The sequence below is a fragment of the Giraffa tippelskirchi genome, chromosome 1 (genome assembly GCF_054371585.1).
Source record: "Giraffa tippelskirchi isolate mGirTip1 chromosome 1, T2T-mGirTip1v1.2.pri, whole genome shotgun sequence".
NCBI lineage: Eukaryota > Metazoa > Chordata > Mammalia > Artiodactyla > Giraffidae > Giraffa > Giraffa tippelskirchi.
In genome coordinates this window covers 23,717,009-23,735,670 of record NC_137275.1, presented here as the reverse complement: position 1 = coordinate 23,735,670, position 18,662 = coordinate 23,717,009, and the positions used below count along the sequence as shown (strand labels likewise).

The following is an 18,662-nucleotide window of genomic DNA, read 5'->3' as shown; positions in this document are numbered from 1 at the left end:
TATCCATGAGGATTCTCCAGGCAAGAATACTGGAGTGGGTTGCCATGCCCTCCTCCAGGGCATCTTCCCAACCCAGGGATCGAACTCACATCTTTTATATCTCCTGCACTGGCAGACGGGTTCTTTACCACTAGTGGCCTCTGGGAAGCCCCCAATTAACCCTGCTATGTGTTATATATGAAAGTTGTGAAGAAAGTAAACCCTAAGAGTTCTCACCACAAAGCAAAATATTTACTCTTTTATTTTGTATCCACATAAGATGACAGATGTTCACTAAACTTACTGTGGTAATCATTTCATGATGTATGTAAGTCAAATCATTATTTTGTACACCTTAAACTTATAGTGCTGTATATCAATTATCTCAATAAAACTAGAAGAAAAAAAGTAGGAGTTCTATTGAGAAAAGGGGGAGGATGAATCTGACAAGCACTCAGTACTCTCCTCAATGATATACAGCAACAGGACACATTGGGATAAGTGTCTAATCACTCAACTTTAAACAAAACAGAACAGTTCACAAGTTTTCTTTTTGGAAAAAATCACATTTAAAAAAATTTTTTCAATTAATTTTTCCACCATGTAATGCCAATTCGAACAAAAGGTCATTTTCCTTGCTGTGGCATCACTTCTGTCCTTCCTTAGCCTGTTAGAAGCTTTAGAAGAAGTGTGGCAACTGAGCAGCCCTGTGGAGAGAGAGGCTATTTATTTAATACCCACAAGGGGAAAGGACCCCAATAAGAACTGAATCTAATGAAATAAAGCATCTGAGATCATTCTTAACCTCAATTTTCCCTGAAATAGCATTTCATAAAATCTTAGAGGGATTCATACCCTGGAGTTATGGACTCTATAGAACTTTATGACAAATGTATACTCCTATTCCACTTTGCTTTGTTTTGTTATTGTTTCCTTTTCTCCCTGGACCATAAAAAACTATTTTGAAATCTCAACTGCCGTCAAATGTTGTCCATTATGGTTGTAGACACCAAAAGCCCAAGCAGCAAAGCAAAGATAGACAAGTAGAACTCCATCAAACTAAAAAGCTTCCCCCAGCAAGAGAAGCAGTCAACCAAATGCAAAGATAGCCTACAAAATAGGAGAAAATATTTCCAACTCATACATCTGATAAGGGGTAAATATCCAAAATATGTATATTAAAAAAAAAACTCATACAGCTGATTCACCAAAAAAAAAATCTGATTTAAAAAATAAACAAAGGAATTGAATAGATATTTTTCCAAAGAAGATATACAAATGGCCAGTAGTACATAAAAACGATGCTCAACATCACTAAAGAGGGAAGTTCAAATCAAAGCCACAATATCTCTTCACACCTGTTAGAATGGCTATCATTAAAAAAAACAAGATATGACAAGTGTAGGCAAGAGTATGAAGGAAAGGAAACCCTTGCACACTGCTGGTAGGCATGTAAATTGGTGCAGCCACTATGGAAAAGTACGGAGGTTCCTCAAGAAATTAAAAATAGAACTATCATATGATCTTGTGGCTCAGAAACTGCAATGCAGGAGACATGGGTTTGATTCATGGGTCGGGAAGATGCCCTGGAGAAGGGAATGGCTACCCACTCCAGTGTTCTTGCCTGGAGAATTCCATGGACAGAGGAGCTTGGCAGGCTACAGTCCATGGGGTTGCAAAGAGTCAGACATAACTGAGCGACTAACACTTTTTACTTTCATATACACATATGTGGGTTTCCCAGATGACTCAGTGGTAAAGAATCTGCCTGCAAATGCAAGAGCCACAGGAGACACAGGTATGATCCCATAGTCTGAACAATCTCCTGAAGGAGGGCATGGCAACCGACTCCAGTATTCTTGCCAGGAAAATCCCATGGACAGAGGAGCCTGGCAGGCTACAGTCCATGGGGTCGCAAAGAGTCAGACACAACTGAGTGACTAACACTTTCACATGATCCAGAAATCCTACTTCTGGGCGAATAACTAAAGGAAATGAAAACAGAATTTTGAAGAGATATCTGTACCCCCATGTTTGTGCTGTGCTAAGTCACTTCAGTCGTGTCTGACTCTTTGCAACCCCATGGGCTGTAGCCCGCCAGGCTCCTCTGTCCATGGGAATTCTCCAAGCAAGAGTATTGGAGTGGGTTGCCATGCCCTCCTCCAGGAGATCTTCCCAACCCAGGGATCGAACCCAGGTCTCCTACATTGCAAGCGGATTCTTTACCATCTGAGCCACCAGGGAAGCCCACCCTCATCTCTACTGCAGCATTATTCACAGTAGCCAAGACATGGAAACTACACAAACGTCCATCAACAGATAAATAGATAAAGAGGATAATGAGAACAGATGTGTAGTTGCCAAGATGGATAATGGGTGGGAGAGGGGTGGATTGGGAGTTTGGGGTTAGCAGATAGAAACTACTATACATAGGATAGGTAAACAACAAGGTCCTACTGTATAGAATAGGGAACTATATTCAATATACTGTAATAAATGAAAATGGAAAAGAATATGAAAAAGAATATATATATGTATAAACTGAGTCACTTTGCTGTACAGCAGAAATTAACACAGCATTGTAAATCAACTTTACATCAATAAATTTTTTTTAAAGATGTGAGATAGATAAATATAAATATTACTCTTATTGTATGGAATATTATTCAGCCATGAAAAAGGGAAACTCTGCCACCTGTGACAACGTGGATGAAAGGAGAAGACATTATGCCATGTGAAATAAGTCAGACAGAGAAATACAAATACTATATGATATCACTTAAATGTGGAATCCGAAAAAGCCAAACTCATAGAAACAGAAACGAGAATGCTGGTTACCAGGGGCTAATGACATGACGTGCTCAGTTGCTCAGTTGTGTCTGACTCTTTGCTACCTCACAGACTGTAGCCCGTCAGGCTCCTCTGTCCATGGGATTCCCCAGGCAAAAATACTGGTGGGGGTTGCCATTTCCTTCTCCAGGAGAATCTTTCCAACACAGGGATTGAACCCACATCTCTTGCATTGCAGGCAGATTCTTTACTTCTGAGCCACCTGGGAAGCCCTTACCAGAGGCTGAGGGGTGAGAGAAATGGGAAGATGTCAGTTAAAAGGCACAAACTTCCAGCTATGCAATCAACAAATTCTGGGAATCTAATGTATACTGTGGTGAATGTAGCTAATATCACTGTACTATATACTGGACAATTGCTGAGAGAGTACATATGAAATGTTCTTATCACAAAAGAGAAATGGTAATTATGTGATGGGATGGAGGTGTTAGCTAAAGCTATGGTGATAATCATTTTGGCAACATGTAAGTTGATCAGACTTACATGTACACCTTAAACTTATACAATGAAAGAAAATGAAAGTGTTAGTTGCTCAGTCGTGTCTGACTCTTTGCATCTCCATGGACTGTAGCCCACCAGGCTCCTCTGTCCATAGGATTTCTCAGGCAAGAATACTCCAGAGGGTAGCCATTTCCTTCTCTGGGGGATCTTCCTGACCCAGGGATCGAACCTGGGTCTTCCACATTGCAGGCAGATTCTTTCCCATCTGAGCCACCAGGGAAGCTCAGCTTATACAATGCTCTATGTCAATTATATCTCAATACAGTCAGAAAAAATGCAAATATGAAAGTCTAAGGAAAAGGGTCTTATAAACAACTTGTGGCAAAGGCAATAATGGCTACAAATAGTACCTTAGGTTCCTTCATACTCAGCCTCCTAATCCCTCGGTTCACTCCATGTTCAACCCCTGGTCTTTTGATTCCACATGTGTTCAGTCCCCTTGCAGTCAGGGAGGGGCACATGACTAGTTCTGACCAATGGGCTGTGAAGAAAGTGAATGTGTATTACTTCTGGGCCATGACAGTGAAAGCCCACGTGATCTCTCCAGCGCTCTTCCCCATTCCTCTGTGAATGCAGAGGATACTCCTTATTCAAAGAGGAAAACCAGAGGATCAAAGCAGCTTAAAGGGCTGACTCATTGCTGGAAGACAGGTGCTCTGAAGAGCTATTTAGATCTACAGATGACTTTGCATTAGCAAAAAATAAACCCTTGTCTCTTAAAAAACATGTTTTGCTGTTGTCCTTTGCTATAAACCTAGCTTTTCCTAATATACAACCCAACAGAGCAATACAAATGTTCAATAATGGGGGGGGGTGATATGTATAGTATGCCACCACTATTTGATGAAGTATTTATTATTAGCCATTGAAAATAATGATTACAAAACTACTAACAACGTAAGTATTATTAAGTGGCAAAAAGCAAAAAACAAAAATATGATCAAAAAGGTCGATGGTAATAAAAGGCAGGGCTTTGCAAGTAAAATTGACATTGTGGATGAAATTGTGATCAGAATTCTCCTTAAAATGTTTTCCAGAAAACTATTGACAGATCAGAATATGTGTGTTTGTTGGGGAGGGAGATGGAGATGAAGAATGGGGTGGTCCCAGCTGAGCCTAAACTCATATTCCGTCTTGTTCAGATATACGTTGCTGCTGCTGCTGCTGCTGCTAAGTCGCTTCAGTCGTGTCCGACTCTGTGCGACCCCATAGACGGCAGCCCATCAGGCTCTGCTGTCCCTGAGATTCTCCAGGCAAGAATACTGGAGTGGGTTGCCATTTCCTTCTCCAGTGCATGAAAGGGAAAAGTGAAAGTGAAGTCGCTCAGTCGTGTCCGACTCTCAGCGACCCCATGGATGGTAGCCCACCAGGCTCCTCCGTCCATGGGATTCTCCAGGCAAGAGTACCGGAGTGGGGTGCCATTGACTATCTGCTAAAGAAGGAACTTCTAAGAAAAAACCCATTTTAAGGAAGGAAAGAGTAAAGACACATGTGTGGGTGCTTAGTCACTCAGTCGTGTTCAACTCTTCACGACCCTACGGACTGTAGCCCACCAGACTTCTCTGTCCATGAGATTTTCCAGGCAAGAATACTGGAGTGGGTTGCCATTCCCTTCTCCAGGGGATCTTCCTGTCCCAAGGATCATATCTGTGTCTCTTACATCTCCTGCATTGGCAGCGCCACCTGGGAAGCCCATAAACACACATATTTTGTTCAGTAACAATATATCAGTCTTTGGTGTGAAGGGGAACTCATTTCTGAGCACTTGAATTTGTTCTCTGACCCAGACTCCTTGGACTCATGTCAGCTCTTGAGAGCTGTTTGGCAACATGTCTGTGTGTGCAATGTTAGAAGCCTAAGGCTGCGCAACTTCAGGCAGTAGGGGTGGAAGTTAGAAATTCACCTGAAGAGCAGCACTGACCCCTGACAACATGGAGCCAGGACATAACAGAAGATGGCCAACATCAAAGGCGCAGATAATACCAACACGCCCAATTCTGGGGGGCAGCAGAAGGGCTACATATGATAGGCTCAGCATGGTCCCGCATGTCCCTATGGCTTAGAGGTGCCAGCAAACTCAGCAGCAGAGAGAGGCAGCTTCTGAGCACTGGGGGCACTCCTGGTGCAGACATCAGGGCTGTTGATGGCCACCCTTAGTTTTGGGATAGCAGGGACTGTGGGCTTTCCTGGTGGCTCAGACAGTAAAGAATCCACCTGCAATGCAGGAGACCCAGGTTCAGTCCCTGGGTTGGAAAGATCCCCTGGAGAAGGGAGTGGCAACCGACTCCAGTATTCTTGCCTGGAGAATCCCAAGGATGGAGAAACCTGGCGGGTTACATCCATGGAGTCGCAAAGAGTCGGGGCCAACTGAGTGACTAACACTTGCACTTCTAGGGACTTCAGTGGTCAGTGGGAGCTGCAAGGATTTATTCATGAGCTTTTATGAGTTGGATCCTGGAACCTCTCCGAAGAGAGGGCAGGCAATTTGCAACAGGTCAGTCTCTGCAGAAGAGGGCAAGAGATCCCGAAGTCAGTGGAGAGAGCTAAGCCAAGCACACATGGTTTATTGCTGTAGTGACCCGATTGTACAGCTTTGGGCAGGTATGCTTCCAAATGACAAACAGGAGAAAAAAGTTTAACCTGGAAACGGACAAAGGAGAGTTAAAGAGGCAGCATTTCTTAGAACTTTCCCTCCAGCACCATCCACTTTGATCTGGGGGAAAGGAGGCTTTAGGAAAAGAGTTTGTCAGCTGCATATGAACCCCCTCTGCTAACACCCATTTTGACATCCCAGGTGCCCTGATACTTGAAAGATGCTGCTCAGGAGAGTAACATGAATGTTTCAATCATTGTAAACAAACCCACTGGTAAGGAGAGTGCATGATCAGCCATGGTACAAAGTACATGGTCCCTTTCCGAATCGTTAAAAAATACAGAGGCGTTCCGGTTATCAGGTCAGTCTCTTGGTGAAAAAGGACCTGTTCTCAAAAGACTGAATGCCCTTGGGTTACAGTCTTCAGATCGTTTTTGAACATACAAAGCTGACATTCGTGGCTCCAAAGTAATGTGAGAGATCTGATCACAGCTGCTGTCTAAATTGCTGATATCGTTGGCATACTCTAAAGCTGCCACAAAAACTGTCAAAAGGAAAAAAAGGCACAATCATCAAAATATCACCATATTAAAATTTCTATAATAGTAAATTGACACATATATGTACACATATATATGAGAACAAAGGAAAATGCAGAAAAGGAGTGTGCTGGAGGCTGTTTCTCCAAATTTAATCTCCACTCTTCCCCACCCCAATTGATGCCCTTGGTGGATGGCTCCCAGTGACTATGTGAACCTAGTCTCTTCTCTATTAACTTTGTCTGTGGTGTCCTTCTAGAACAGTTGATAAGGTCAATTCCAGAAATATTTCACCTACATTTTATGCTTGTAGGCCCTGATTTTAAAAGACGTTTCCTACTCCAAAAATTACAAAAATATTCTATGTCTTCAGCTGCTAGTTCTATGATTTCATTTCACACTTATGTCTTTTTTTTTTTTTTTTTTTGGCCACAACACACAGTTTGCAGGATCTTAGCTCCCTGACCAGGATTAAACCCAAGGTATGGCAGTGAAAATGCTGAGTCTTAACCACTGGACCACCAGGAGAATCCCTCAGTTATGTTTTTCATCCTTCTGGGGTTTACCTTTATGTGGTAGAAGGCAAATATCCAACTTTTTCTCTACATAGTGAGCTACTTTCCCCAAATTCACCTGGAAACATTGTATAATTTTCTCATGGTTTGTGTTGTTGTTGTTCAGTCTCTAAGTCATGTATGACACTTTGTGACCCTATGGACTGCAGTGATCCCTTTAGAGAGAATTAAAATCTCTATAATACATACTAAATGAAGTAAGTCAGAGAAAGACAAAAATCACATGATATCAGTTATACATGGAATCTAAAAAAATTATACAAATGAACTTATTTACAAAACAGAAACAATTCAGACATGGAAAGCAAACTTAGAGTCGAAAGTGAAAGTGAAAGTTGCTCAGTCATGTCTGACTCTTTTCGACTCCATGGACTAAACAGTTCATGGAATTCTCCAGGCCAGGATACTAGAGTGGGTAGCTGTTCCCTTCTGCAGAGGGTCTTCCAAACCCAGGGATCAGTTGCCAAAGGGGAAATGGCCTTGGAGGGGAGGAGGGATAAATTAGAAGTTTCACATTAGCAGATACATACTACTATAAATGAAATGATAAATTAGCCAGTTATAAAATTGTGGTTTCAGCATTCTTTTCATTTACTATTTTGAAATATTTTCTTGTCTCCAATATATATTTAGTATAATTTTTATTCATGGTACTTAATAAGAGGCTTTTATCTTTTGAAGTTTTAAGAATTTTTTTTATCTTTGATTTTTAAAATTTCACAGTAATTCCCTGGTTGTCCAATGGTTAGGACTCCATGCTTTCACTGCCATGGCCCAGGTTTTAATCCCTGGTCAGGAAACTAAGATCCCGTAAGCCACATGGCATGGCCAAAGAAAAAGTCTTTTTCACAATATAACATACCTGGGGACTTTCAGTAACGAGTACTTTTCAATCTGGGGTCTTTCACTTTCTCTAAATCTGGGGAAATTTTGGTAATTATCTCCTCAAATATTTTCTCTCCTTTGTGTATTTATTCCTACTATCTTTCTAGTTCTACAATAAAATAGATGTTTATATTACTACTATGATTCTCTTAATTTTTTTCTTTCATATTTTCCAACTCTTTGTCTGATACTTTATGGAAGAATTTCTTGATTTGATTATTCAGCTCTTTCATTTATTTTTCAAATTGCATGCATTTTGGAATTCATCTCTATTATTATTTCCTTTTTCAACTATTTAGTTTGTATATACATTATATGAAGTCAGATTTAATGGGCTAGGTCTCTAAAAAGTATCCTTCTTCCCCTCACATGGTCTCAGGATATAGAAGGTGAGGTCAGAGGGAGAAAATGTCCAGAGGCTGAAGGCCTGTGCATCTTTGCCATCTTGTTTTCCTTCCAATCAAACTAGAATACTGTTCTGATATCACCCTATCATTGGACTTGCTCTTCCTTCCAAAACCAAGTTGGTGGAGAGAAAAGGAGATGGGTTATAAAGCTTTTCCCTGGTCTTTCTGCATCAAATGCACAAGATCCATTCTGGAGTACTATTATCTTCTACACCAGGATTCAACCACCTCTCAAGTTTCACCTTAGTTTTTTAGCTTTATTGACTCTCTTCTACTTCTGTGGCTTCACCAGAGCTAAATTTGAGTGAGGGGTCGAATCTTCTGGTTAGTTTGCCACCTTTGTTGAAGTGGAATGGGGAAATCCTTTCTAAGTTTAAATGCAGAATAGGAGCTCTTTTATGGATATAAATCTGACAACATTTTGCAGGCATTCCTTGGGAATTGCCTGATTAGCAGCCCTAAATTCATTCACAGAGACTTGTTAGCACTACTTAAAAAAGAAAAATAAAGATATCTTTAGGGACATTCAATGCAATTAGGAGTACTGTCTTTAGTAGTGGAACGCACCACTAAAAAATGCTCTTTTATAAAATTTGAGAAGAAAAGCTTTGAGAGTAAAAGGGAGAAGAGAAATGTCAGGGGGCTCCCCTTATATCTCACGGAGAACAACAGAAACAAAGGACTGGAGCTTTTGTGTTCTGCCTGTGCCTCACAGAGGACTAGTATAGCAAGAAGGTGAGGGCTGAAGTCTTGGCAGTCATTATTAGCTGGAATGTGGGTTGAAAAAACAGTGGCAAGTGAAGAAGGAAGAAGACAGAGTTGAGTAGCAAGATGGTGGGAAAATCATGTATATGAATAGAACAGGGGAGATATTTAATGGCTGGATGTGTGTAGACATTTAGGAAACAGAAAGAATATGTAGAGGAAATCTTTGGGAAGGCTTCTATGTGGTGTGCTGTGTAAAGTCTATATTCTTCTTCAAGGCACCTGGAGTCTTATTTGTGTTTTCGTTTCCTATGACTCTGTGCAGAGGCTGGGCCACTTAGAGCCTTGGCTTTTATTAAACATGTTGATAAATAGACCCTTTGTCCAGGTGCAATTTGTTTTAATTTGCTTTTCCAACCCATCAAATCCTGAATTATCTCATGTGTATCCTTTAACACAGCACTTGCCAAAGTGGGTTCAGCAATGATAAAAAAGAGGGTTCCATAGTCAAATAAGGGGCTTCCCAGGTGGTGCTAGTGGTAAAGAATCTGCCTGCCAATGCAGGAGATGTAAGAGATGCTGGTTCAATCCCTGGGTCTGGAAGATCCTCTGGAGGAGGAAATGGCAACCCACTCCAGTATTCTTGCTGGGAGAATCCCTTGGACAGAGGAGCCTGGTAGGCTACAGTCCATAGGGTTGCAAAGAGTTGGACATAGCTGAACGTCTGAATACATAGTCAAGTAAGTTTAGGAAGGGTGGCATTATATGGTATTAACGTAAGTTCTTTGCTTGCAGGACTTCTCAGAGCCATTAATATGCAAATGTTACTATCATTTCCCAAGAAGCAGACATAGTATGCTCTATTTCTCAAATTTGGCCATAGAATTATTTTTTTCAAGGCATCGTAAGATACTATTGATACTACTATTCCATAGACTTGACTATGAAATATTCTGATGGATTGCCTACCTTTGCTTGAGTTATAATGTGGACTCAGTAGACATAGTCAAGGGCAATTGGCAATTTTTTTACAGTTGTTGTGAAATAGCATCTTGCAAGATGCATTTTTCATGGTATTAGCAATTACTTTAAACATTTAGCAATTGCTTTAACCATGAAAGTGTTATCTGTCATTTCTGTCAATATGCATGATTACATTCAATTAAGTAATTTCTTTCAAAGTACTTGTATTGTTCTCTCTTTGTGGTACCTCATGTGGTTACTCTTGTTTTTCTAAGACTGAGTCAACTCCATAAAGGTAAAAATCATGCCTATTCCTTTACTGATATAGCGCTTGGTGCAATGCTAGATGCAAGATCAAGATTCGATAAATACTCTTTGATTGGAAAATACTTTGATTTGATAAATACTCTTTGATTGGAAAAAATAAACGTGCAACAGAGGCAAACTTTTATAAACTTTCTATGTATTTGATATCATCTAAGTGCTTTTGTGCTTTAATTATCACTCCCTGCTCCTTTTTTCTCTCTTTTTTCTTCTTTCAGCACTAAATACACCCTGGAAGGAAAATGGGGACAATAAATCTAAGCAAAGTCGTCCTGAAAAGTGTTTTTCTACTTGTTCCAATATTAAGAATAAACCTTGGCTAACAACTTCAAACTATTTCAACCCATCTATCTGCTTGATCCTCCCCCCCGCCCCCCGCCCAGTTTATTCATTAATTGGCTAACATTTTTGTTCCTACTTATTTATGGCTGTGTTTTCCTTAAATATAAAATTCAGCATCTTTCAGGACATTTTCTTTGCTTTGCAAGTTAGGAAAAATTTCCCTACCATCTCATTCTGGAAGCACTTGGCAGGTAAACTTCTCTTATCATATCATTGTATATGAAGGTCCTTAGCTTGGTCTAATGGTGTTTTGCCAAGTAAACAATTTACAGTCTATTATTTCCATTGGAAAGTCCCCTTTTTAAATGGAAGAATTTCATAATTTAAAAAACCACTGGTCAAAGAAACCCCAAGTTCTTCTTAGCATTGGTATTTGGGGTTTCAAATTAATGGGGTCATTATTCTCATTCATATGACCAGGTTGATGACACCAATATATCAAATTTACAATGGAAATTTAGGATCAAGTAGTTCTGTCAACAGCTCCATTGTTCCCAGTTCCCTTGTCTGCCTGCCCCATCTCCCAATCTCCCTCATCCACAGACTCATTGGCCCCTCGGCAGGGACCAGATCATGCCCTTGCAACCCCTTAGCCTTATCCCCACCCCTGAACTTGTCTCTTACCTTTGCCTCTTCCCATTAATGACCCCTGATGGTTTCTTTCATTGTTCCTTTCCAAACCTGATTAACTGTCCACATACTTCCTCTTTCTTCTCAAGTCTCTCAATTAGTGGCCTTCCTATCTCGGACCCCAGTCTAACACCAAGCCAAGAGATATGGCTGACATACTCCTCACTGGAGCATCCAGACCATAGCACCAACCATTTTATTAATAAGCCCACTTACTCTCATAGCTCAGTTGGTAAAGAATCTGGCTGCAATGCAGGAGACCCCGGTTCGATTCCTGGGTTGGGAAGATCTGCTGGAGAAGGGATATGCTACCCACTCCAGTATTCTTGGGCTTCCCTTGTGGCTCAGCTGGTAAAGAATCTGCCCTCAATGCGGGAGACCTGGGTTCAATCCCTGGGTTGGGAAGATCCCCTGGAGAAGGGAAAAGCTACCCACTCCAGTATTCTGGCCTGGAGAATACAGTACATGGGATCACAAAGAACGACTGAGCCACTTTCACTTTCACTTTCCACTTACTCTGCTCATACAGGATTCTCCCAACATTCCTATGACTGTTATCCATCAGCCTCCAGCGCCATCCCTCAGTGTTGATATCAAGGTCACTGTTTTCACTCCTACTATGTTTCCTATCATCCTAGAAATGGGTGCAGTGTCAAAGCTGACTATCCAGTCAGCATCCTGGCCTTCTAGCTTCAAACTTTACCTCTTCTCTGACTTCCTAATCCACTCCACCATGGTGCCTCCCTACTACACAGGTACACATAGTCATGCCTTGGAGGTTTATATTGAGTGCTGACTAGGTCAAAGATCTTGTAATTAGCCTATCAAACAAGTTAGAGTCAGTGGGGGGGGGGGTGGGGGTGGTACATTATAAGCTAGTTTAATGTTTATTTTCACACAACTGCCTTTGACTCTATTGTGCTTCTTCCATCTTTGCCATCCTGAATAAAATTTCAGGCAGATCCTATGTTTTCTCTGATTATTCTACTTCAAACTATTAATAAGTAGCTACATCTTTGACTTAGTAAAGAATTTCAATTAAGTCTAAATCAAAGCTTCACTCTCTGGGTCCATTTAAATGTTTCCCTCCCCCTCTGTCAAGTTTCTGAAAGAGATGGGAATACCAGACCATCTGACCTGTCTCTTGAGAAACCTGTATGCAGGTCAGGAAGCAACAGTTAGAACTGGACATGGAACAACAGACTGGTTCCAAATAGGAAAAGGAGTATGTCAAGGCTGTATATTGTCACTCTGCTTATTTAACTTATATGCAGAGTACATCATGAGAAACGCTGGGCTGGATGAAACACAAGCTGGAATCAAGATTGCCGGGAGAAATATCAATAACCTCAGACATGCAGATGACACCACCCTTATGGCAGAAAGTGAAGAAGAACTAAAGAGCCTCTTGATAAAAGTGAAAGAGGAGAATGAAAAAGTTGGCTTAAAGCTCAACGTTCAGAAAACTAAGATCATGGCATCTGGTCCCATCACTTCATGGCAAGTAGATGGGGAAACAGTGGAAACAGTGTCAGACTTTATTTTTTTGGGCTCCAAAATCACTGCTGATGATGATTGCAGCCATGAAATTAAAAGACGCTTACTCCTTGGAAGGAAAGTTGTGACCAACCTAGATAGCATATTTGAAAGCAAAGACATTACTTTGCCAACAAAGGTCCGTCTAGTCAAGGCTATGGTTTTTCCAGTGGTCATGTATGGATGTGAGAGTTGGACAGTGAAGAAAGCTGAGCGCCGCAGAATTGATGCTTTTGAACTGTGGTGTTGGAGAAGACTCTTGAGAGTCCCTTGGACTGCAAGGAGATCCAACCAGTCCATCCTAAAGCAGATAAGTCCTGGGTGTTCATTGGAAGGACTGATGTTGAAGCTGAAACTCCAATACTTTGGCCACTTCATGTGAAGAGTTGACTCATTGGAAAAGACCCTAATGCTGGGAAGGATTGGGGGCAGGAGGAGAAGGGGATGACAGAGGATGAGATGGTTGGATGGCATCACTGACTCGATGGACATGGGTTTGGGTAAATTCTGGGAGTTGGTTATGGACAGGGAGGCCTGGCGTGCTGCAATTCATGGGGTTGCAAAGAGTCGGACATGACTGAGCAACTGAACTGAACTGAACTGTCAAGTTACTCTCCCCATTCTTCCCCATAATTGCCTGTGAAAATGTTTCTTGGTACAGCAGAACAATCTGGAAGCTCCCCAAAAAGATGAACATAGAGTTATGTATAACCCAGCAATTCCATTCTCAGGTATACACTGAACAGAATTGAAAACAGCCATTCTTAGAAAAACTTGTAACACAAATGTTCCTAGCAACATTACTTTTAATGTCCAAAAAAATGGAAATAACCCAAATGTCCCTCAACTGATGAACTGATTTAAAAATGGTAATCCATTCAGCCATAAAAAGTAATGAGGTACTGATTTATGCTACAACATAGATGAAACTTGAAAATATTATGCTAAGAAACCAGACTCCTCTCCCAGAAAGGCAATACACTGTGTAATCACATTTATATGAAATACTCCAAATAGGCAAATCTATAGAGGCAGAAAGTTGATTAGAGGTTGACTAGGGCTGGGGAGTAGAAGGAAGGGGGAGGTGGCTGCTAATGAGTACAGGGTCTCTTATAGGAAAGATAAAACATTCCACAATTACAAAATGGTGATGTGTAAATCAACTATACTTCAATAAAATTTAAAAATTTCAAAAAAAAAAATGGCAATGGTTCCACAACTCTGTGAATATAGTTAAATACTTTAAAAGGGTGAACTGTATGATAAAATAAAGCTGGGAAGAAGAATGAGAAGAGAGTGGAAGGAGAGGAAAGAAAGAGAGAACAGTTACTATGTCAGGTCCATATTGTTGTTACTGTGGTCCTTTCTCCTTGCTCTAACCATTCACCCTCTAAACAAGACTTACTCTTTTAGACATTTTTTTTTTCCAGAAACAACTCAGGAACCAGTCCCTGTGTCATCCAAATTTCAGGAAGCAAATGTTAAGCTCTTGAAAGTGATTCTTTCGAAGTCTCCTCTCTGTCTCTTGGCTTCTGTTTGGGAATGAGGATGGGAAAAGCATCTCTCTGCTTTGTCCTATGGAGACATCGCACACTAATTCTTCAAAGCAATACATACTGTGTCTGAGCAACTGTGAATTCCTAGCCTCCTCTTAAAAAGCTGTTAATGGGCAAATGGTGGGAGATTTGGATTAGAACCACCCTCTTTGCAAGTCCTTCAGAAACGGTGTAGTGCGTGGCTAAATCAGGGGTCAGCAAACTTTGCATCAAGAGGCAGATAGTAATGATTTTAGGCTTTGCAGTCTCTACAGTCTCTGCTGCCACTCCTCAACTCAGTCACTGCAGTATAAAAGCAATCAGAGACAAAACATAAATGAATGAGCATGGCTGTGCGCCAACAAAACTTATAACAAAAACAAAAGGTGGCTAGATTGGTCCGTGGACCTTAGGATGTTGACCCCTGTTCTAGAGTCACTTGGAGGAGTTTAGATAGTGAAAGGAGATACTTGACACCTTTTGTTTTGACTGAAGTAAAAGAACACATTTTAACGTCCCGTTGTAGTTCAGATGGTGAAAATCCTCTCTCCAAGCATTTTCTCCGGTCCAGCACTCTCAATGTTTTCCCAACACTGAGCCTACACTGTGCTCTCCGGTCCTTCCTGTCCCTTTACACCTTCCAGTTTACCTGATTGCTTAGTTAACTGCCTCATCTCAGTCACTTCCTCACATCTGGGTCCATGATCTCAAATTTGCTTATTTTCCTCTTAGATTCATTTACTTCCTTGACCTCCTACCAAGCCATAAGAATTCCCAAGAAAATCCAGCTATGTGGTACTTTCTGTGCTCTCAGACTTCCCAAAGCTGCCAGGGCAATCTCACAACCACAGAGGTGAATTCATGGTTAACCCTCCAGCTACATCAAGAACTTGCCATAAACCAGCAGGCATTTCTCTAACTCTCAACCAGGACTTTTTTTTAAAAGTCAGAGAATAGTTGACCTATAATATCAAAACATTTTCAGGTGTACAGCATAGTGATTCAGTATTTTTGCAGATTATATTCAGTTAAAAGTTATGGACTATAGCCCACCAGGCTCCTCTGTCCATGGGATTCTCCAGGCAAGAATACTGGAGTGGGTTGCCAAGCCCTCCTTCAGGGGACCTTCTCAACTCAGGGATTGAACCAGCATCTCTTACATCTCCTGCATTAACAGGTGAGTTCTTTGCCACTAGTGCCACCTGTGAACTTCCTATTATAATATAATGGCTATAATATTCTGTGCTATACAATATATCCTTATTGCTTATCTATTTTTTACACAGTAGTTTGCATCTGTTAATCCGATACCACTAATTTGTCCTTCCTTCCTTCCATCTCCCCTTTGGTAACCACTAGTTTGTTTTCTCTGTGGATCTCTTTTCTTATACATTCATTTGTATTATTTTTTAGATTCCACATATGAGTAATACACAGTATCTACCTTTCTCTGTCTGACATATTTCACTAAGCATAGTATTCTCTAGGTCATCTACGTTGCTGCAAATGCAAAATTTCATTCTTTTTTATGGCTAATATTATATTGTATACACACACACACACACACATCTTTTTTGTCTATTCATCTCTTGATTGGCACTTGGGCTGCTTCCATGACTTGGTTTTTGTAAATAGTGCTGCTATGAATGTTGGGATGCATGTATCTTTTTGAATTACTGTTTTTGTTTCTGGATACAGACCCAGGAGTGGAATTGCTGGATTAAATGGTAGTTCTATTTTCAGTGTTTTTGAGAACACGGGGTTAGGGGCACTAACCCTCCACACAGTCAAAAATCTGGATGTAACTTGTAGTCATCCCTCTGTGTGTGCAAAGTTCTTCCCTATCCATGGTTTGGCATCTGCAGATTCAACCAACCATGGATTGTGCAGCATTGTGGTATTTACTACTAAAAAAAATCCATGTAAAATTGGATCCTCACAGTTCAAATCCATGTTGTTCAAGGGTCAACTTACACTGAATTTCAAAGACTTGAAAAGAAGAATATAAAATAATTCATCAATAGTTTTATATTGATGTTAAAATGACAATATTTTGAATATTATTTCTATTGTGTAGTGCTATGCTATACTCTTCTCAGTTCTTCCTGTATCAGAAGAGTAAGTCATCTCATTTTTTTCTTTCAGGGCCATCTCCCACAGAATGTATGAGTCCTAAATCCATGTGTCCTATAGAAGGCCACATGTATTTTTTTCTCAATTGTCATCAACCTTTTCCTCTCTACTAGTTCATTTGTATCAATAAAATATTGAGAAAGAAGGGAGGATGTTTGGTAGCAAGTTCTGCTGAGACTTCCAGGAAGAAGGAAGAAAATTACTTGGAATCAACTCAAAAAACTCAAAGGTAAGGGCTGAAAGTCCAAAGCAAATCTCTTTCCTCACCCAGGTGATCAGAGACCCAAGAAATGAAGGGCTCATTCACATAGAAAAAAATTGAGGAGACCCTCAGTACATTTGCATTAGTATTGCATCTGCTTATATTGAGCTAAGTAATAAGAGGCTTAACCCAGAACTTAAGCCAGAATGGATTCCTAAAAATCGACTAAGATAGTCTACTAATTGGGATTTTGGAAATGTGACTACAAAAGGACATGTGTGTGTGTGTATGTGTGTTTGTGTTAGTTGCTCAGTCATGTCTGACTCTGTGACCCCATGGACTGTAGCCTGCCAGGCTCCTCTGTCCACGGAATTCTCCAGGAAAGAATACTGGTGTGGGTAGCCATTCTCTTCTCCAAGGGATTTCCCAACCCAGGGATTGAACCCATGTCTCTTATGTCTCTTGCATTGGCAGGCAGATTCTTTACTGTCTGAGCCAGCAGGGAAGCCCACAAAAGGAGATAGCTACCTCCATCTCAGTGAAGGCCAACAACTATTAGTGTTTTGAGGGGACTTTTCAGTGCTATTTCTTATTGTTAACACTATTTTTAGGTTCTGCATGAATATGAACCATTAAAGGAAATAAGAAAGGATGAGTGTGTGTCCTCTTTTGAGGATGTAGTGGGAGGAAATTATATTTCTCTCCCCCTGAGATCCACTGGGAGCTGAACCCAGCTTCCAAATGAAAATAGAGGCCAACAGGTCAAATCCCTGGGGTTTCCATAAAAAAGCAACTGCTAATCTTTACAGAGGCTCAAGCAGAGCTCTTGCAGGTATTTTGTTCCTTAACAAAAAAGATATGATTATTTTATCTAAAGTCTGTCAAATCAAGAACTAGCAGCTTGTTTCATCTCTGAATTTCATTTTGGAATGTACCTACATTTTTTAAAACTTCCCTTGCAAACATATGCTTTCAATCTGTAGTCCCTGATGAACTTCTGGTATAGAGAAAAGGTCATACACGAAGGTTCATTTGTGTATGAACACATGTTTTGCATTCATGCATACCTATGTATGACGTGGTACAGAGTAATGCCACAATAAAATTAAATAAAACTGAAATTCCAGAAAAATTCGAACTGCTCTCAAAAGTAGGTACATCTGACTTCCTTCCAAAGTGTACAGTATGGAAATGGAGAGAAAGTAAAGAAACATGATAAACACTATCATCAAGCAGGTAGTACAGTCAACATCAATAATGATAAGCCATGTTCAGGTAGGTACCCTTGGTACAACGTGATGATGGCTTTTATCTCTGTGACTTTCCTCCTCAAAACATATAACCACAGTCTGACCATGATTTTGAAAAAATCAGAAAAATCCCAAATGGGGGACCTTCTACAAAATACCTGATAAATACTCCTCAAAATTGTCAGGGTCGTCAAAAACAAGGAAAGTTTGAGAAACTGTCTGAGACAAGAGGAGCCTGAGTAAAATGACAACTATGTGTAATGTGATATCCTGAATGAGATTCTAGAACAGAAAAAAGATAATAGATAAAAACGAAGGAAATCTGCCATGACAACTCACCTATATCTTGTCTTACTCAGTTCAGTGTTACTTTTGCCTCTTTTGAAGATTGCTGGGAAAAAGCAATAATAAACATAGCTACTTTAAATTTCAAAAAAAACTTAAGGAAGTCTGAATAAATTATAGATTTGAGCTAATAATAATGCATTGACACTGATTCATTTATTATAGCAAATGTACCATACTAATACAAGATATTAACAATAGGGAAACTGGGGGCAGGGTACATGGGAACTCTCTATACCCATCAGTTCAGGTCACTCCGTCGAGTCCGACTCTTTGTGACCCCATGGACTGCAGCACGCAAGGCTTCCCTGTCCATCACCAACTCCTGAAGCTTGCTCAAACTCACGTCCATCAGGTCAGTGATGCCA

At 40.5% G+C, this 18,662-nt stretch overlaps 1 protein-coding gene across 9 annotated transcripts in view; it reads right to left on the bottom strand.

Moving 5' to 3' along the window:
- The window catches only part of CNOT6L (CCR4-NOT transcription complex subunit 6 like), a 174,274-nt gene that overhangs the window by 15,261 nt on the left and 140,351 nt on the right, over positions 1 to 18,662 (bottom strand). For 6 of the 9 annotated variants that reach the window (XR_014080615.1, XR_014080617.1, XR_014080619.1 and 3 more), the window contains one exon: positions 5,875 to 6,467. The exons of 2 other annotated variants lie outside the window; for them this stretch is intronic. Coding sequence is in view for 3 of the 7 variants with exons in the window: in XM_081584373.1 (XP_081440499.1) it covers positions 6,450 to 6,467 (18 nt within the window). In the remaining 4 variants the exon portion in view is untranslated. Of the gene's footprint in view, positions 1 to 5,874; positions 6,468 to 18,288; positions 18,341 to 18,662 lie in introns of those variants that run through there. One more of the 9 variants, XR_014080622.1, reaches the window with a different exon arrangement.